We start from the raw sequence: 22,853 nt of genomic DNA on the forward strand, positions 1-22,853 counted from the left end.
TTGGACATTGATAAACTCAAGGTTAGGCGAAGTATTACGAGGAAATGCAAAATGTTTGGTTGCTCATTTGTGTTTTTTATTCAAATCTGAAATTAAACACGAAATGATTATCAATAAATAATCAACAATAAATAATGTGAGTGCGATTGTCCGTCCTGCCTGGAAAAGAGCCACGAATTCATAAGCTTATTTCAAACAAGCGGCAGAAAACTTCACACTAACTTATTATAATTAAACAATTGAATTTCATACTAATAAAGTACAATGAAAAACTTTTATTATCATTTTCTGTAGATGTTTGTATCATTTAAAAAAATTCATGATAGTGGTCCGCAGGATTCAAAATTGTGACTTTAGTGGTCTGTGAGTCCAGAAATGTTGGCGACCGATGTTCTAGAATGCCGTTTGGAGTTGCTTTTTCTCTCATTGGGAGTTTTTTATTCGAATCTAAAACCAAACACTCAATAATTTTTGTTGGTGATTTGACTTGGATGTGTTGGGCCTCCTTCATCACCCATTTTTTTTCGCTCTGTGGGCACTAAGGTGCTTTTTAATCAAGAACATTCTAGGTTCGTCAGGGCCCACAATGGGACAACTGGGTGGTGAGATACAGGGCCAAACATATCCGTACGGACCACTCCGAAAAATTCCTAATAGTTTTCGACCCGTTCGGATGGTTTCCAGGCCCCGCAGAACGTTAGGCTCAACTTGACTGTTCTGCTAATTGTTCCCATTGTAGGTCTGACCGAACTTTGATGGATATAAAAAAAAAGCTTGTTGGTTCCCGCAGAAGACTCAAAACGAAAAATTTTTTTGGTGTTATGTATTGATCTCTGTATGGAACCTTATTTTATTTTCCATCTTTATATTTATAAATGCGTTCCAGGAATCTATCTCATCTCTTCAATAATGGCATCTATTTACAGAGAACAAACACAACCAGATTCATTGATTCCAGAAGAATAATACAGTAGAGCATCGATTATCCGACCCCCGATTAACCGACTTATCGGTTAACCGACCTCGTTCTAGTCGGTAAATTCAAATGTCCGCTAGTGATGTGGCGCTACAATATTCGGTTATGTCTTGGCTACTTTAATATTATTCCTGTTAAATTTTTGCATGTTTTAGCTGGCAGCACTGGCTCGACCATGAAAGGGAGGCTAGTATTTAAACCAGGCCTAATACACTATACTTTTTTTTTTTTAACTCTTTCCGCCCTGTGGGCACTAAGAGGGCCTCTTTTAGTAGGCCCATTATGAGTTCGGCCAGGCCCACAATGGGGCGACCGGGTGGTGAGGGACGGGGCCCGACATTAGTACACTATACTAATAATGTATTTTTTCATAATTTTCGGTTATCCGACTTTTCAGTTATCGACCAACCCCAGTCCTCAATCAAGTCGGATAATCGATGCTCTACTGCAGTGTTTCCCAAACTTTTGACATCTGTGTACCCTTTGTATAATTTTCTTAATGCTGAGTACCCCTCGTCAAAAAAATTGCATATACTTTAAATCAAAAACCAAAGATAACGAGGATATTCCATTTTTATATGCTGCTGCAATTGAAAAATCGAAAAAGCCAAAATAGAAGACTATGTGGAAAATATTGTTCCTAGATATAGCGATATGGACTTTAGGTCTCATTTTCGTCTTTCTAGAAGCACTGTCAAAGTAAGTCTCTGCTAAGTATTGTTAGTTGTAGTAACTAGCTACAGAAAAATTGGTTTATTCGGCATTTTTAGCTTTTTATTAATACTAAAGCACATAACAAACCTTTCCTGTTAGAAAAATCGCACAAAAGCTAAAAATACACACGCGCACATTGTAACAATTCAATGTGTAGATACTGGAGGTTTATGTGTGACACTGTTGTCTTGGCCATAGGGTGGAGGAATACACAGAATCACAGCACCCGGCGAAACCGCTAAGAAGTAACGAAGTTTTTTATTATTTTTCTATGTTTGTAATCGAAAAAAGTAAACTGCTTGTTGACCAGGAACAGCCGAAGCACGGTGCAGCGTGTACCCCCACTAAACTCTTCCCGTACCCCTGGGGGTACGCGTACCACACTTTGGGAAACACTGCTCTACTGTATTACCAAATATGTATTATATATTTAAAATATTTTAATTCAATAAAAATTATAATTTTAAAAACTCAATCACGTGTTATTACTTTCTTGGGCTATTTTTGGGTTATATCGGTGAGGGCGCTTCATACATTTTGTTTTGATCAGTGGTCGTGGAGTTCAAAATGTGATTTTGTTTATTAAACTTTTAATCATTTATTTGACGAATAGCGCACATTTTATATGAGGATACACGATATAGAAGGGTTAAATTGTTTTAAATATTAGAAATGTCTGAAATTATACCTTTGTCACTTCCAATTGTACCGAAAGAGGAAGTTATTACGAACGACTCTGAACAGAATCAAGAAAAACAAACTGTTACTGATCATGAAACTTCAAACTTAGCAAAAGATGATAAAAATGAATTGGATAAAAACACCATATTTGCAGTTTTACAGTTTCTTAAAAAACATAATTTACAAGTAAGTACAACAGAATTGGTAAGAGTTATACAAGCTACTTTTATAATATAGATTACCCAATCTATATTATACAGATAGTTTATGTACAGTATAAAAAAATGCCTAGAATTGAAATTACACGTAACAAATGATTTTACATTAGTTGATTAGCAATAAACTAGTGAATTTTGTTTTTTCCATTGATGTCTAAATGTAAATGCTCTCTTAATTTTATTGGTTAGTAAACACTAAAATATAATATGATAAATATTTCTACATGTAAGTTCTATCATTTATAACAGTAAAAACTGATGAAATTACATCAACAGTCATAAAGTCTTTGTTAAAATAAAAACACTGGTTAAATGCTGGATTAACCTATAAGCATGTATAAACTAAATTGTTGGATTTTATCAGGATAGTTGCTCTAAATTGATGATAAACATGTTAAGTCTTTTGACATTTGATGTTAATCTTATGGACTCAATTCAAGCTCTGAATGAGACGGTTGGGACCTTATCAGAACCGTAGAGAATACCCATAGGAGCAAAAAGTTAAAAGAAAGCATACCTCTACAAGCGACCCTTTGCAAGATAGTTCCCAAAATTGGATTGCATGATTTTGCAAGCTGCAATCACTTTGCTAAGACTATCGTGTTTAACTATTTAGCCCATGTAACTATGCTGGCTTTGAGTATTCCACTTGACTGTTCATGGACTACTTGATGTTATATAGTTTAAGGAGGTGTGGGTGCAAGCCCCCACTCCTCCTCAAACTATATAACATCGAGTAGTCCACTGTGCTACATGTGGAGCTTTTTGGATGTAGGTGTGTCAGTCAAAAACGGGGAGTACCCATGGGTAGCCCCATTTCAGGGGATCTCTGTGAATTGGTCTTACGACAATTGGAGGAGTGGACATTAAAAAACATCAAGCATAATATCCTTCTTTACACCCGTTATGTAGATGACATTTTGATTGTATGGAGAAGACAATTGGATATTGGGGAGGTGTTAAAGGTGTTTAATAATAACAGCCACGAGTTAATGCTGAAATTGGATCAGGAAAGCTATAATAATATTAATTTCCTAGACATCAATATTCAGGTTGCTGATAACAAGTTTAACACCACAATTTACCGCAAAGCTACTTATGTCCCCTATTCATACCTGCCAATTCAGCTGACCCATGGTTATATAAGGCATCCGCATTCCACGCATTAGTAGCCAGAGCCTACTTCCATTTTACAGAATTGTCAGATACCAACAAGGAACTGTAGCATCTCAAACAGGTAGTGTCCAACCATGGATATGGCTGCACTTTTATTGACAATCTAGCATCCAAATTTCTAGCTCAGTCATTTAGCAATGTTAACAAAGCAGAAGCAAATCAGGTGGTCCTAAACTACGAACTGTCACTGCTTCGCATATATAGAAGGATTGCAAATAATTTAAATGTACTCATTACGTACAGAAGAAAACCCAGTGTTTTCCGCCTTCTGTCTAACGCGAAGGACGGTGCTGAGGATGCAATGGCTCCTGGGATTTACCACATCCCACTATATGATGAGAGGTTTGACAGAATACTATCATACATAGGATCACCATACAGATAGCTGCAAGCCAGACTAAAGGATTGCAAATATGGCATACTAAAAGGAAACATCAATACTGCTTTAACACGTTACACCAGCGATTCAGGGGTTTCCCCCTGTTGGGACTAGGCCAAGCTATTCAACTGGCAAAATATTAGAAATTTAGAAGTGGTTGAGATTACAGGGCAAGCAGGAGTGGAACCTGCATCAACACAGATATCATTCATGTATCAAATGCATGGAAATATTATCTAGACTCATAATATATGTCATACACAATGCGTCACAGCCGTTTTTCGATCTTTTAAAAATTTGCAAGGCAGCTACATTCTATTTATAGAACAGTTTTTTTCTGTTTTGTATTTCCTGAAGAGGGCCGATAAAATTAGTGGCTGAAAACGTTCAAAATTATACTTTTATTTGCTGGAAAGTTTGAATTTAGGTATTATTTTCAACTCTAATAAGTGTGTATTGATATTTTTATATATCATTTATGTATTTTGGATCTTTGAATCTTTATATTTATGTAAGTTACCTAAATGTAAAGAATATAAGATAGAAATATCATATTATATATAATCCATTAGTATGAGCCCAGAATTTTTAGTACTTGGTTGGTATCATGCTTTTTCTTTATCTCTCAACAATCACAATATAATTTCTATAATTCCCCTTAATCTCTAGAACAGTTAGATAGATGAAATCCAAGACCAGATATGGAAACTTTAGAGGCAGGTGACCCCAATTAACTATATACAAACTTCTGATGCAAACCAGAAGGCATGTTACTTCAATTCAAAACTTCCTGAAAGCAGATAGCTTTTAATAAATGACTGGCACAATTATTGTTAAAGGAAAGGTATGATGTACAGGGGGCAAACTACTACTAATTTCGGGTGGAGAGCATGTATTTTAAATTAAATAAATTAGAAATATGATTAAAAATTGCAGTCTTGCATTGTGACAATGTCGTAATAAATAATTGCTCATTAATATATAGGATCCATGACATGATCACTAGAAAAATGAATTAAAGAACACTTCCAATCTGTCAGTATAGTTTAATTTGAGAATAAAACATGTTTTGAATAGTTTGAGACAAACCTATTCTAAATAGGAAGGATTGCTGACAAGAGAATTGGAGCAAATCTACATACATGGCCTATCAAAACACCTGAAGATGATAAATACAAATGATGCAACAAATCTCAGTGAATATTGGAAATTAGTACTGAATAATGTGCACATCACATGGCTAGTTTATAGGATAACAGATTTATTTCAAAATATCTTTAAATAAATAAATTTAATACTAATTTATCTTAAAAAAAATGGTTAAATTTTTAAGATTTAATAGTATAGTAAGGTTCGATTGCATGAAAATTCATAAATTTTAAATCATTTATAATTTTTTTTCATAAATTTAAATCACTTGTTTTAGTTGTTTTTGCTTTAAAATTATCAGTTCCATTTGATGTTCTGGAAGTTCATAACAATTTTATGGCTAATGTTGATTTAAAGGAGTCAAGAACATTTCCTTTTACAGTTTTCAAAGTGATGTCCTTAATAAATAAGCTTGTGAAGAAAAATATAATAGAAACACACAACCAAAAATCCAGCTCATGAAACACAAAATGATGGAGAAAAACAAACATTTTCAATTGTTTTAGCAATCATCTTCAAATTAAAAAAATGGATATCAGAATAGAATGGACAATGGAATGTAATAATTTAAAAATATAAAACAAACATCTGATTAGAAGTCAGAGGTCATGTGTTAGTATTTGGGATATAAAGGCCAGTAGAAACAACATGGTTATGAACTACAAGGACAACATGTTATTCGTAGCTTGGAGGACATGTTTGGATATTTAATATTACTTTTACATCTGAATATTTACATCCTAATACAAACATGATATCCAATGTTTTATAAAGTATCTTAGTGATAAAAGATAATATTTCTATCCATTGCCTTATACTGACAAATTTGGTAAATATTTAATAATTGCATATAAATACACTAAACTCTTGCTAATTACTGAGAGTATATAGGCCTAAAATTTGTGATATTGTTGCCTTTCAGTGATGAGTTTTTTGTCTGTATAATGCAATGCACTGACATACAATACTGTACATTGAAATGAAACATGAGTAAACAGGATATATGACATGGCTAACATTTTCACAGAAATGGAATTGTGTAGACATGAAAGATATGTGGATGATTGAGAAACCAGATTAGCATGAGTGTACCATATTATGTTTTGTCTTTTTGCTTAAAAATATTATATTTTGTATTGTCTATTAATCCAAATATAAAAATAAACTACTAAATTATCAAGTTTTCTAAATAATCAGGAAGTCAGGCTTTTCAGCAGTTTATTTCTATTTAAATTAATGGATAGAATGAAGTGTAATATTTTTGTGCAAAAATACAAAATACAATAGTTTTGTGCAGACATGATTAATCATGGGTTAGATTTTTTACAGAATGCAATGAACGGAAAATGTTTTGAACATTAGAACTAAAATTATTCTTTATATCCTAATTTAAGGTTAATTAGATTGGAAATATTTAAATACAATATTTTTATATTGATAATATTTTTAAAATTCATAAATTTTTTAAGAACTCAATGAGTTAAAGATGTTGTACTTTACATGACATATTAAATTTATAACAATAAATTATTATTACTTTTTTAGGAAACTGAATTGATTTTAAGGAAGGAAGCTAAAGTTTTGAATGATGATAAACTTTCTGATGTTTCTCAAAATAGTTCTGATGTCAGTAGTGTTCTTTCAACATATAAAAGGTATGCAATCATAAAATTGATAATTCATATATTTAAAAATTGTAAAGTGAAAATGTGATTAGACTTATTACTAATGTTACAATACAAATCTTTTATTATCAATTGTTTGTTTTACTGGTAAGTGTTGTCATGCAGTGCTGAATGTGCCATGATGTTTGTTCTGAATGGTTTTCGTTAACTTCTTTAATGTTCACAATACACTTCTGAATTGATTATAATGCCTTGTTTCATAAATTCCACTAACAGCACTCCTCTTCTGTCTCAAAAGACAGTTGCCATGACTATCCTGCAAAGTTTGCCAATACTACTTTGGTTTTGATGAGTGAGTACGTCCCATTTCATTCAGTGATTTTTTTCCTCTCTGCATTTAGTCTCATCACGTATAACAATCTGATCCAAAAAAGAAAAAATACCTACTCTGTCATAATGCTCAAGGAAAGTCAACACTGATCCCATCCATTGTTTTTTAAGTTCTTCCAAAAGCAGTTTAGACATCCATCTGGCACAAAACTTCTGGTAGCCTAATATTTTAGTGATTATTTCATGGAGAATTGTATGAGAGATTTGTGGAAACACACCAGAAATCTCTGAAATGGTGAATTGGTGGTACTTAAACCTTTTCATCAATCTTCTACACCAATTTATCTGTTACCACAGTCAGCTGACCACTTCTCTCTTTATCATAGACACACACAACAAATCAATACCAACAAATATGAAATTAATAAATAAAGTAGTTTTGTTCTGTGTTATGTGCCTGATGATGTCTGTTTTAAACGGATGAAAACGTTAGTAAATATTTCTTTATTTATTAATTTCATATTTGCTGGTATTGGTTTGTTGTGTGTGTTTATTCTATCCCAGTATTGGCGAATTTATCACGGACATTGGTCTATCCACTTTCAAATGTGTTTGAATAAGGTTGTCTGTAACTTTTTTCTATACCAATGGTTTAAAGTTATTTCTTTGATGTACTCTAATTCTATAAACCACACTCGTACCCAGCAGAATTCAATATACAAAAAACTTAAACAAACACCTTAATGTTCGCTGAGAAATTTATTAATTTAACTAATGTTTTCGGCTTATTCAATAAGCCATCTTCAGGTTTTTAACTTTCGAACAAAAAACAATATCGTTCTATTAAAAGAATACCATAGTTTGAAAAAATTCAAATCATTAGTAACGGTCAAAAAATAAAACAAAGAGGATGAACATGGTAATAAAAATAAATAAATATACATAAATAAATAAAAATGGTAATATAAATAAATAAGTATACAAAAATATATAAAAACAAAAAAAGAAAAAAAGAAAAAAAAGGAAGAACGTGGTAATATAAATAAATATACAATAAAATACAACAAATGTAAGGTAAAAACGTTTTACTCGTGTCCATATATACTACCATCTATCCTAACCAGAAATACTTCCCCATAGAACTCACGTGTCTCTTATAAATTTTTAACTGCATATTTCCAAGCTGAAGGAAGACCTTCTGCGTCCCTTGCGTTAATACATTTATCTCTTAGTTTGCTTCTGTAAATTTCTATCTTTTCAGCCGCTCTTGCCAAAGTTGGGGAGTGTACCTGCTTTATGATTTTCGCCTCATTCCAATGTACTAAGGATCCCTCCGTCTGCCCCATCTGGGCTAATACCGTCGTGTTGGAACCTTTTCTAATATCATATTTATGTTCCTTGATCCTTATTCCTAGGTTTCTAGTAGTAACCCCTACATAATCTTTATTAATACCTAATAGCTGGTTCTCGTAGGGAATCTTATACACACCCGCCTTATCTTCTTTTTTAACTAACCCTTTATCGTTTCTAAGTATTTTATACAAATTCGGAGCTCTTTTCAAGATCACCCTTGTATCCTTAGTTCTTGCTATTTCTTTCATAATCCCTCCCAGATACTTATTGTATGTAAATTTCGTGTATCTGTAAGGCCCGTGCCTGGTGTTCTTATCATTACTGTAATGATAAGAACACCAGGCACGGGCCTTACAGATACACGAAATTTACATACAATAAGTATCTGGGAGGGATTATGAAAGAAATAGCAAGAACTAAGGATACAAGGGTGATCTTGAAAAGAGCTCCGAATTTGTATAAAATACTTAGAAACGATAAAGGGTTAGTTAAAAAAGAAGATAAGGCGGGTGTGTATAAGATTCCCTACGAGAACCAGCTATTAGGTATTAATAAAGATTATGTAGGGGTTACTACTAGAAACCTAGGAATAAGGATCAAGGAACATAAATATGATATTAGAAAAGGTTCCAACACGACGGTATTAGCCCAGATGGGGCAGACGGAGGGATCCTTAGTACATTGGAATGAGGCGAAAATCATAAAGCAGGTACACTCCCCAACTTTGGCAAGAGCGGCTGAAAAGATAGAAATTTACAGAAGCAAACTAAGAGATAAATGTATTAACGCAAGGGACGCAGAAGGTCTTCCTTCAGCTTGGAAATATGCAGTTAAAAATTTATAAGAGACACGTGAGTTCTATGGGGAAGTATTTCTGGTTAGGATAGATGGTAGTATATATGGGCACGAGTAAAACGTTTTTACCTTACATTTGTTGTATTTTATTGTATATTTATTTATATTACCACGTTCTTCCTTTTTTTTTTCTTTTTTTCTTTTTTTGTTTTTATATATTTTTGTATACTTATTTATTTATATTACCATTTTTATTTATTTATGTATATTTATTTATTTTTATTACCATGTTCATCCTCTTTGTTTTATTTTTTGACCGTTACTAATGATTTGAATTTTTTCAAACTATGGTATTCTTTTAATAGAACGATATTGTTTTTTGTTCGAAAGTTAAAAACCTGAAGATGGCTTATTGAATAAGCCGAAAACGTTAGTTAAATTAATAAATTTCTCAGCGAACATTAAGGTGTTTGTTTAAGTTTTTTTGTACTCTAATTCTTTTCATGTATTTTGTATGTTCATGTAAAGTGTAAATGTTCTTTTTATGAGGGGAGGACTATGAAGATGGTAAGTTTTGTATATCCAAGGATCATATTAGACGAAGGATGTATATAACAGATAAAATATTGGTTTTCTGAATATATTAGGGCATATTTCCTCATTTTCTAAAATAATGTCTATGTCTAGGAAATTAATTTGGTCTGTAGAGTACTGGTATTAGTTTGATCTAACTCCAGTTTAAAACCATATTTATTATTGTTCATTTGGTTTAAAAATAACTGAATGTTTGGTTTTGCTGCCATATTTAAAGATGCCATCAATATGTTGTAGATAACATATAATATCCTTATTAATTTTCTCAATTATTTTTACTTTTCCGGATGTTATACATAACAGAGAGAAAGTATGGCAATTGGCCAAAAAATGATCCCCCCCAGATTTTTCCATTTTTGGACTTGGGACCTTGAAACATCAAGAAATGCAAAACAATTTGGGAGCTTTTTCTGTACATATGGATGTTAGTGCATTTGGGGCATGATTTTGTTTACCCTCTTTGAAGCTTAATAATTCCTGTTCTTTTGGTTGAAAATTTGAAATTTTGCAGGAAGGTTTGTTTATTAGTGGATAAATGCTAATAAAGGTGATTAAAGGTCAAGGGGGTGGAGAGATAAAGGGGGTTGTGTCATATCTCAAGTAGGGTCAGACTTAATGACAGTTTTACTTGTTATTAGCATTTACAATTTTTTATAAAACCCATTCCTACCCTCAAAATTAAGCTTTTTGCCATTTTATAATAATTAAAAATATAAAAAGTTTTTAAAATAAAATATAACAGATGGTGCCACCAAATGTTGCCGGGAAATTTAAGCAACTTGTTGCTGGATTTTTTGTTCTAGTTTGCATATTGTTATTTTACATAGGATACTTGCCATGGGACTACTGATTCGTAGCCCTTTTCTTTGTATATATGTATCATTGTTACACATAAAGAATGAAGAATAGTAGGTAATATGCATAATTTCCAATAAGAGTATACAGTAATTTGATGCTTGCAGAATTAATTGGAACAATAAATCTCTTAATTTACAAAAACATGGTGCAAGGATTATAGATGAATATAAACTTCCAAATTTGTCCAGAAGTGCTAGGTTTCTTAATTTTTCAGTCATTCATCAATAGAAAACTTGAGTTATCAATAGTAAAGTTATGATTTTTAAGGGCTAGTGTAAGGAATTTTTGTAAATGCTTATCTAGTTTAGTTGGAGAATTCCTCTTGTCAACCATGGACCTAAGATTTTTTCCTTGTTTATGAATCTTTGCAAATACAAGAGGAGTGCTAGGGACTTATATAATGCATGATTTTAAAAATGATAACTTTTATCTTAGAGTTGATCAGTATGATTACTCTTATTTTATTTTATATATTTTGGTTATTATTGTTTTGGAACCTAGACCATATTCATACTGCTGATGACAACAACAGAAACCAAGTTTTTATTGTTTGTCTTTGTCTGCAAAATGTTTACACTAATTGTACTCTTTCCTCTTAGTTGTTCATCATTCAAAAGTTAGCCAAGATTCAACATTTGTTGTTGTTGTTATGGTATTTTGCCAATCAACATGAACTTCACAGAATTCTTTGATCAAAATGAAGAAACCACTAATCTCATGTGTCAAAGAAAAATGCCTTATAATACTTATAGATAATTGAAAGTTTTGGAGAGAGAAAAATATTTTTTAAAAATCTGAACCTTCTGTACCTTTTAATTGTAATTCCTGGACCAAAGCATGGAAATATTGTGTTTTTCTCTCAATATGAATAATATGATTCACCATTGATGTTTTAATATTTTCCTTAACAAAAGTAATAAATTTGGCTGTCGATATCAAAGAATTAACATTTTGATCTGCTTATTCTGTTTTAAAACAGAGAAATTGGGTCTAAAAGAAAAGAAATCCATGGAATAAAGCTAAGCCTAATGTAAATTGTGCATACTTTAACATGAAAACTAATGAACAATATGAATGCTTTGGCAATGAATGTGGGAGGGATGGGAGATAGAAATAGTGTATATAAAACAAAGAACTTACTGGAATTGGTAAAATAAAATGAAAACAACACCTTTCACAAATTTCCAATTATTTTTGTTTGATTAACTGAAGAAGGCTGATCAAATCAGTTGAAAACGTTTTTATACGATTAAACTTGTTGCTGGAAATTTGTGAAAGGTGTTGTTTTCATTTTAATAGTGTATATATTGGAGTGTTCTAACACTGTTCAAGGCAATCTATCCATAACCAACAATCTTCTTAAACAGGGGAAAGGAGGAATTGATAAAATGTATCTATGTTTTTAAAATAATGTAATGAGCTTTATCAATAATTTAGTTACAAAAGGATGGATGATGTACAAAAGCAAAAATTATGCACCTTATGGCATACATAATGAAACTTACCACTGTGATATTCAGCTGTGATAATAGTCAATTGGATAGTATATATTTCTTTTTCTAATTTCATTTTATATTCTTGGTCCTAGAAAGAACGATAGGCTCTTCTGCAGAAAAACATATTTTTTCTTTTTCTTCAAATCCTTCATGATGAATGCTTTGAGAATTTTTTCTTTATTCAGTTTAGCAACAAATACATAAGAAACATTCTTTTTCTGATAACTTGACTAGAGATGTTAGAAGATAAGCTCTGATGTGCTGATAATACACTGTTAGTCATATTTTTGTATATCTGTGACTGGATGAGTTATTGGGGATTATGGTTGATGGAGCATTAAATCGTGATATACCATATTTTATGGACTATAAGACGCACCTTAATTTTTAAGCAATTTTTTTTTTAATGCCTATAAGACGCACCTGAATTTCGGAGGCAATTTTTCGAAGAAAAAAGTGCATCTTATAGTCCATAAAATACGGTATCCCAAACATTGAATTCAGATACACATTGGCAATGGTAATTCGAAACACCAATTTGACGACAATTAACTCGATAACCAAAATTATAATTAAAACATTTATGTAAAGTTTATTTCATAAATAAATCACAATTTTTTCTAATTTAAGATAATAATTAATCTAAGATGCATGTGAAACTATTGTTTCATTTATAATTAATATAGTAACTAGTGTTTGTTATTTTGAATGATTTCTTAATTAAATAAGAAACTCAACATCACCTTAACACTGGGGACGAAATCAACGCTAAATCCGGAACCTGTTACCAATAACATTCCGGATTAACCGGTTCGAAAACGTTTGTGAAGAAAGGTTTTTTTTTACATGATTTACACCGGTAACAGGTTTCGGATTTAGTGTTGATTTCTTAATTTTTTCTAATTTATAGACTTACAGTCTCTTCAAACTTTACGTTTGCACTTTTACATTTTTAATATGTCAAATTTAATTGGAAGAAACCATGCATATAAAATTTTTAAAAATTTAAAAAATTTTATTAATTATACTTTCTCTATTTGAATATGTTTATAAAACTTAAAATTTTGAGAAATTAAAAAATACATAAATATCAGTGATTTTATTCTGATAACTATTAAACATTTTGAAGTAAATGAAATTATAATTAAAACTACTGTTACAAAATTACTGTGATCAAAAAGCATTAGGAATGGTTCATTTAAACTGCACGTGTGCAAGAGGACACTGTTGTTGTATTTTTTTATTTATTATTATTGTTTGGTACGACTTTCATTGATAATTAGCTACAATCCATACGTCATCATCTGTTTTTGTTTGCAAATAAGTGCTTGTTTTGTGTGTAGAGAATTTTTGCACCAGTGATTTTTTAAAATGTCAAATGTAATTGAGCAAAAAACAGGCATTAAATTTTGTTTTCACAACAAAATTACTGCTATAAAAAACATTGGAAATGTTGCAAAAAGTTTGATGATAATAGTCTATCAAAAAACAAAAGTTTCCAAGTGGTACAAGATGTTCAAGGAAGGCAGAGGATGAGGATGAGGATGATCGGTTGGAGTCGATGAACCACACATTGGTTCATCGACTCCAGTCGATGAACCAATGTGTGGTTCATCGACTTCAACCGATGACCAACATGTTTCTCAAGTCAGATTTGGTGCTCACTGATTGCTGTTTAACAATTATTGGCCTTTATTGAACATGTTTCAGTATTATTTGGATTTAAAATTTAATAGTAAATTATTCAATGAGATCAATTATTTAGTTAAAATGAATAAAAATAACTATATTTCTAAAAATTTTAGAAGATAAAATATAGAAAACAGTCTCCGAGCTAAACACTCAATTGGCACTAATTCCAACATAACTAATTACGACATTAAACAGTTAACAATAAAAAGATGTTTATTTTACTCTGATTGCTTTTTCCATTTTCTTATCCATATGCATGTCACATTCTTTCTTCGGCCTCATCAGTGAAGGAACATTGCTAGTTTTACATTGATGCTTTTATACTATACAAAGTTATCCCAGCATGCATCTAATGACATTCCGTTATTTAAATTTATATTACTGTATTTACATATTTTAGTATACTGAAGTGTTCTTTAACTCGACATTTAATTATATTATTTTTTTATACAGTATTTTTATATTATTTCTATTAATTTTACAATCATATTTGTTACAATGTTGGAACCAAGAAGATTCTTTATTCTTTAATTGTATTGCTGCTTCATGTTCTTTTAGTCTTTTTCCAGCTATTTTGTTTCACCTATATAGCATTTTGGTTGAGAAACACATACTGCATGAGATTTTACATACTATTCCTGCTTATGTCCAGTTGCTGATTTTTTTCTTTGTTATAAATAAAATTTAATGAATTTGATAACCTGTTTTTTTTAGGTGGGATGATAAGTGTAGAAAGATCATTAAATTTACTTTTATATTTTCATAAAACTATTTTATAAAGAAAGAGGACATACGTTTTAGTTATTTTCTCATTATTTATGCTATATCTCTTACTTATGAAATTGTCATACCACTTACTAAGAATCTCTCTGGGATATCCATTTAACATGTATTTTTTAAATAGTTGTTTTTCTTCTGTTTTTATATCTTCTGTAATTGTAATTCTTGTTAATGCTTTCCTTAATTCCATAATAAATGTGTTTTTTTTTATATCTGTAGGGCAGTAAGATTTGTAATTAATTATTTTATTCACATTGCACTTTTTCTCATACTTACAAAATTGGAGCATTTGTTTATTTCTTTTAATTGTGATATCCAAAAAATTCATTTCATTATTATCCTCTTCCTCATACGTAAATTGTATATTTTTATTATTGTATTAGCAATTTTCTTCTATTTTTTTAGCTGTAATTTTTTCTTTATCAAATATTAATAATATATCATTTATGTATCTAGCAAAAAAATATAATATCTATTCTTTATATTTTTTCATGCAGCATTTTGCATTGCTTGCAAGAAGCAGTCTGTAGAAAATGACCTGATCTGTAGTTGAGAAAACTCATGGATTTTGCACCACAATAATGCACCTGCTCACAGTGGTCTTGTTGTTTCACAAATTTTTGGCCAAAAATTCAACAAATGTGGTTTTGCAAGCTCCATAGTCATCTGACTATGGAGCTTGCAAAACCACATTTGTTGAATTTGATATGGCACCATGTGACTTTTTGCTGTTTCCTTGACTAAAATTTCTGCTTTATGGTAACTGTTTTGAGTCAATTGATGCCATAAAATAAAATTAGCTGCACGGGGCTAATTAGGTTTCCCACTAAAACAACTTTAAAGTATGTTTTTAGGATTGTAAAAAACATTGGCATAAGTGCATTGTAGTGGGAGGGGATTACTTTGAAGGGAACAAAATAACAACATGGAACAAAATAAATTTTGATGAATAAATTCAAATATTTCATTTTATTGAACTGTTCCCAATACTTTTTGATCACAAGGATATATTTAACTAGGAGCTTTGCCCACTTGTTCCAATACAGACTATGCATAACAAAAATTTCAGGACAATTCATCAGTTTTTAGTGTCACCATTTTCATTTTCCATGATAGAAAAATGTTTAATTATACACCTTAAAATTTCCTTTCTAAGATGGCATCAGTCTATTGCACGTTATTCTGTACATTGTGTTCCACGTATTTTCAACCAGATGGTGCAATTTATCAGTTTATATGTAATTTTTTGAAATGGGAAATTCATTTAAGTCAATATTTATAACTCTTATATTAAAAAGTAGATAAGAATTTTGGGCTTGCTTAGTTCCAGAAATTAAATATGTAATCAGAAAATTTTATCTGTTGTCAAATTGATGTAATTTTTTTCATTATGAACCAAATGATCATCGTAATTTAACCAGGCTATTTCTGCTACTATTAATAATTAGAAATTAAGTAATTTGGTATTAGAGGTAGTCGATAGGTGCCATCTCTTATCGAAATTAATAATTATAATAATTTAATATTTATTAAATAATTTAGAACAGTCTGGAAGAAAATAATTGGCTCGGATAGGGATTCAAATCCACAATCTTTGCTTACCAATCAATGCCCTGCCCAGTTACACCACCCAGACCTCTTAGCAACTCTTTGCTTCCAGACATATTTAAATCTTGATATGATCATGACTACTCATGGTGCTGACTATGGACAACTAAGCCTATTGCCTATGTACAGCTGTACTCTTCCACTATGGCACTCAGTCAGCTATTGCTTTACCAGGCATGGCATATATATATATATAAACATTCCAAAGTTCTTTGTATTAATACTAAACAAATGATAGACGTAGTTATGACTTAAATTTATCATTTTCATTATAAATTTAAGTTATAATTTATTGTTTTTTTGTAAGTAATTTTTATTACTAGCAAAAATAAACTATGTTGTCAAAAACTACATAATGTAGTGAATATATGCAATATTTTTTGTGTGTACAATGAAAATTGGATTTTTGATGAATTTATAGAATAATATATGTAGAGTGACCTTGAGTGACTAAAGTTTGCCATGAGTGTTTTGGAAAGTAACGGTACAATTTGTTGATTGTATATAACCATGGTTCCCAAACTTATTATACCCACGGATCCCTTCTCATAGCAAAAACCTGACCATGAACCTTAAGTGAAATAACTCTATACAACTGCATTATAGCAAAATTTCAAATTTAGCTTTGATGTCTTGGATGGTGAATGGTGATGTAAAAATAAAATAAAATATAAAAATGTTTTATTTATAAGTAGTATTTATTCAAATTATAAATTTTGTTTTAAAATACAAAAGAACATTATTTTTTGATGAGATGAGTGAATCTGATGGGATGATATGAGATTATTTATGTTCGGCTTGATGTTTGTGAGTAACATTCGTAAGTCTCTGTGATTACTAATTTGCAGTCGATTTTTTTTTGTGATGAGGTTCCTAACTGCACTAAATCCACATTCTACTAAATAGGAAGACAGGAAAGCAATCAACAGCTTCTGTACAGTGGCCCATAATGCAGGATATAAAATTGGTATCTGTTTTTGTAACCAGAATTTGTGGTATCCTTGTTCAAACATTGATTTCAGCTCCTCATTTGTGGATAATTCAATAAGTTCCTCCTGTATTAGTATGGCTTCATCTGAGTTTATGGGTCTACTTGTAAAAGGGTCCAACACCGAATCGGGGATGCCCAAGTGAAGAATATCTTCAAATCTTTGGCTGAGGTCAGAATGAAGAGCCGTTCAGTGTTGACAATAAACAAATAAATCATCTCATTTTTGCAATTTTGAAAGATTTGGAAACTAAGAGCATTCTCTTCTCCCCAAGTTTTTATTGTATAAAAAAAGTTTTGCAACAAATGCAGATATTATACTTTTAGTTTTGATTAAATTTAATTGATCACCTTGTAAATTCAAATTGGTTTCATTAAATTTGGCAAATAAGTCAGTCATATATGCTATGTCATTTTTTGAATTAATTAAATTGAGCCGCAAATCATTGTCTTTGCTGTCCAGGAATTCCAACACTGAATCAAAGAATGCATAAAATCGATCCAAACATGCACCTTTAGATAACCAACAAACTTCTGTGTTAAGTAGTAAACAATTATAATCTTCATTTTCTAAATAAAGTTGAGCAAATAATCTCTCATTTAAGGCATTCCTTTTGATTTTATTAACTGCCCAAATGACCTAATCTAGTGAGCCATGCAAGCATTCACTAAGGTTTTTGGCGACTAAATGGTGTCAGTGAATGACACAATGTACAGATAATATATTTGGTTTAGCTTGTTTCAAGTATGCCAGAAAGGCTTGATGTCGTCCTACCATTGCCAGAGGTCCAACACCGCTATCCATCAGTAGCAACAGAGAGGATATTACTCAAGGGTCTTTTGCATTGAAAAATGTTTTTAATTCATTAAGTATTGTTTCACCTTTTGTATCAGTTTCTAAACATTTGGAAAATAACAATTCTTGGGAAATATTCTCATCTTTTACAAATCTTACATATGCTAAAAGTAATGCTTCGTTTTCTGGCAAAATTGGTTCATCAAGCTGTATAGAGAATTCAGATGTTTTTAAGTACTCACATAAAGAATTTTCTACAGACTAAGCCATTTCGTCAATCCTTCTTTGCACTGTATTATTTCTCAGTGGAATTTTTCTTATAATATCGGAAGCTGGTTTATGCAGCATGATGCGTATTACCTCACTTACAGCTGGTAGAATGCGTTCTTCACCAATGGTGTGCGGCTTTCTGGACTTTGCAATCAGTAAAGAAATGTTATAAGAAGCATGCAGTCCACATCATTTCACTCAGATGTCGCAAAGACTTGTTTCAATGACGGTGTTTTCAAATATTTTTCTTTGATTGTTTTAAAAAAAGTTAAATCTTTATCTTTTGACAAAAGTCCATAGCAAAAAAAAATGTTCCTTAAGCTTAAAAGGTTTCATTGATTCGTTTGACAAAGTTTTATTGCATAGAAGGCACATAGGTAAAGTAGGCCTACTATTTGTTGGTGACAGAATAAAGCCATATTTTAAATATTCAACACTATATTGTCTGCATTCTTTCTTCGGCTCACTCATATTATTATCTGTAAAAAAGGGCACAAATTCCAGTGATGATGATAGCAATAATAAACTTTTTCATTTTATCTCTTCCTGTAAAACATGTACAGTACATATAAGATTAAACACAATCCATATAAATTGAAGTATACAGTTTTCAAAACTGACAGAAATATTGTTTAATGTCTCAGAAATGCAAAACGGTTTTCACTGTTTGCCTAACTTTAGTCAATTTTTTTAATGCTTAGTAGAATATACTGTAAAATAGTGGAAATCAGCAAGCACACAGGGAAGGAACTATGTCTTTAAAAAAAGGAACATGATTTAAACAAAAAAAGTTGTCTATGGATAATGATTATAATAATTCATTTGTACAAACCAATACCAAATACATGAAAGTAAGTCATTTAATTGAAATTGTAATGTATTTTATGTTACTTGTACAAAAAAAATTTATTTTGTATATTCTGAAGATGAGGTAAGTGTTGGGTTCAAAATGCATTATTAATAAAAAAATAATTTTTAAGAATTGTCTTCTGACAAGGGAGGGTTTTTTCATGTTAGTCTTACATTTTAACAAAATATATATAGGAATAGTAATAGAAAAGACAATAATATTCCAGCGTCTGTGACCATCTTCAGTCTTGGAAAGGGACGATTATGTTCTAGTGTCGGCAACTGTCTTCAGCACTTTCAGTCTTGTTTTGTTCAACTGCTGTCCTCTGTTTTCTTTTTACACCTCTTTTTTCCACTGTTTGGCTTTTTTGTCACCCTCTGCCAGTCTCTCTCATCCCCTTCACCATTCTCTTTTATTTTCTTAATGGTATGGAATTTGACTCATCTAATCCCCACATATATATCATTCAATAAAGAAAAAAGTAAGAAAAACCCTTATTTTTTCTTTTATCTGTTCATGAGAAATAGAGTTCTAAGAAGTTTTAATATAATTTATATAGAAATATGAATATTGTTAAATGGATAAAAAAAAATTGCTTTTTAGAGTTATTGATGACAAATTAATTATCTTATAAGATTTTGTGGACTGGACAAAAGAATTATGCATTATACACTGAAAATTTGCCTGATGAAGAGAGAATATATTTTTGCCATCCTGCCAAAAGCAACAAAGTATTGTATATAAGCCTCTAGATGTTTATTTCTTTAGGCAATTCAAGATTACAAAAAGAAGAATACAGGAAATGATCAGAGTGGAAGTTGAAGATGTGATCATTTTCAAATTAAATAATAGAAAATTTATTTTAAAGCTGTTATCATTTACTTTTAATCAATTATGAGTTCCTGTTTTTTAAACACATGTTAATATATGCATGGCTTAAGTCAGGATATGTGACAGAAAAGAACTTTAAGAGTTTTTCTAATGTTATTGACATAAATTTTACATTCCTCGAAACAAAGTTCATTATAAGATTATGATAGAAATGCCTTCATTTTATGTACTCATTGTAAACAATTAATCTGTCTTAAACATTGTATTTTTCCTTTATATTTACATTAAACCATAAAAAGTAAAATCCTTGAGCAGAATCAATACATGGTGTGACAGGAATCAGTTTCTCGACATGCCCAGTTTGGCCACAATGCTATCACTCCACCACTAGCACTGTATTTCTACATGAATTACTGTATAATACATTAGGCATTAGAACATTATAGAATCCTGTTTTTCATGAATGGCTGACCTGACAGATAAAAGAAGAAATACAGGTCTTTTTATTGTTTTTCCTTTGTCAAATAATAAATATATTTTTTAAATGTTAGACTGACATGAGAAAACCTTTCCTTGTGAGTAATCAGTTTTACATTAAAATTGACCTGAAGAGAACAGTGCCTTTTTGTGTTATTCTCATATAAGATTAATTTAATCATTACAATAAAATACTTAGTACTGATTCAGCTAATATAATACGTGAACAAGTTATTTGGGTTTGTATGATATATATATATATATATATATATTCATTAAAGTTTATAGCTTACTGAAATAATTCTGAAAATAAGATGTTTTTAAACATCTTCAATCATGTCAAAAACTAAAATTTTATTAGAAAATCATTAAAAAAAAATTAGTTGAAAAGCTTTTCAAATTAAAAATTGTTTAAAAATTTTTAAGGAATAATTTAAAAAAAATAACCAGAACTTCTTGTAAATAGTTTTTGAACATACTAATAATAATAAATATTTTGATTATTTCAATTTATTTTTTATTTCAATAGTGAATTTCTTACTAATTTGTGTAATTTTATTAATTTCAGTGAAGGTGATCCGGATATTTATGAAGAGACTTATTCTAATTTGATTAAATTTGTTGAATCATCACTTGATACATACAGAGTAAGTAATAATAAATGTTTAGCTATTAAGAAACTATAGCATTTAATCAACATATTAAATTTAAACACTCTTATTTAAAAAATGTTTATATTTAGATTTAAACATCTGGAGTAACTATTTAAAAAGCAGATTTTTCCAAGATATAAATTATACTGATAATGAAACTAAAATACTTTTTTATTATATCAGACATGACAGAATAGTTTTATTAAAGTAACATTAATAGTATACAATAATAAGTTAAGATATTTCTCATAGATACATAATAATGTAATGAATATTTTAAAATGAAATATTAACTGCATTATTAATTTATAAATTTTGTTCTTTCTTCTAGCATGAATTAGCAATGATTTTGTATCCAGTTTTTGTTCATATGTATCTAGAACTTGTCTATAATGAACATGAATTGCAAGGTAATTTGTTTTAACATTCATATTTGATAATTAACTGTTCAGTACTGAATCTTTTTTACATAATATAGTAAACATATATAATTTAATTTAATTTATTATCAATATTAAATGATAAATAAATATACTTAAAATTAAAGTTACTAAATATTGGAAATGTTTAGTAGGTGATATTTTGTTAAAAACGATAAATGAAAACATGTTGAACCTGTATTTTGTGAGTCTAACAAATAAACTAATAGAAAAAATAAAAGATTAAAAGTTGAAATATAAATTGAAAACAATAGAACCAATTTGCAAGAACTTTTGTTTGTTTTTTTATAATAAATTTGTCAGATTATAAATTAGAACATAAAATCAAATTGCAAACAAGAATAACCTTAAAAAATCATTATGAAATGAAAATCTACATTTCAATTAAATAGTTATTTTAACTTCATTCAAGTTATGCTATAACTTTAAAGAAATTAGTCTTTTTACCTACTGACTTTGAGTTATAGCTTAAGTTGAATGAAGTACAGAATATAGAGTTGCTCCTAAGTAGAGATTTAGTTACTTTTTGAAATAGTTTTAAAAATAATACATTGTTTTTATTTTCCTTTTGCTGTAAGATATTCATTTACCTCATTCACATATTTTCAAAGGAGAGTCAAAAAATAAGTTGCACTCATACCAAAAACAGAAGTATAGAGTATATATGAGTCAAAAATTTTCATATGTGTGAATGTATGATCTAGTGCTACTTTTTGACATAAAGTGAGGTTTGCTGACCCAGTAAGGGGAAGTTAGCTAAACTCACATCAGGATGTACAGTACAAGGGGTTTAGGACTGCATATTGGTTGTGGTGGACACAAGCTGACTCAAGTACTTTTACAAATGAAACCTGTTTATTTTATATAAGAAGAACTTAAAAGGTGTTTCAAGAGATGCTCCTTCTTACTGATGTAGATTAATACAGAGTCCATGAATGCAAATTTGTAGCTGTTGGAACCTTGAGTTATTGAGGCCCTGGGGTGATGTCATAGGTAGTCCAGCAGATGAAGGATGACAGTGAAGCACAGACAGGAATGAGGGAACTTTGTTAGGAGTGATGGCACACAAAGACAAGAGGGAGTGCACAGATCACTTTGGACGGTACAAAATGACAGAAATCCAC

At 30.4% G+C, this 22,853-nt stretch overlaps 1 protein-coding gene across 1 annotated transcript in view; it reads left to right on the forward strand.

Moving 5' to 3' along the window:
• Positions 1–2,251: 2,251 nt before the first annotated feature.
• Taf5 (TATA-box binding protein associated factor 5) overlaps positions 2,252–22,853 on the forward strand; it is a 59,628-nt gene continuing 39,026 nt past the window's right edge. The window contains exons 1-4 of the mRNA XM_067263605.1: positions 2,252–2,557; positions 6,839–6,948; positions 21,205–21,283; positions 21,621–21,699. Coding sequence (XP_067119706.1) covers positions 2,363–2,557; positions 6,839–6,948; positions 21,205–21,283; positions 21,621–21,699 — 463 coding nt within the window. The 5' untranslated portion in view covers positions 2,252–2,362. The remainder of the gene's footprint in view (positions 2,558–6,838; positions 6,949–21,204; positions 21,284–21,620; positions 21,700–22,853) is intronic.

The sequence above is a fragment of the Centruroides vittatus genome, unplaced genomic scaffold (assembly GCF_030686945.1).
Source record: "Centruroides vittatus isolate TY-2023 unplaced genomic scaffold, ASM3068694v2 contig_1035, whole genome shotgun sequence".
Taxonomy (NCBI): domain Eukaryota; kingdom Metazoa; phylum Arthropoda; class Arachnida; order Scorpiones; family Buthidae; genus Centruroides; species Centruroides vittatus.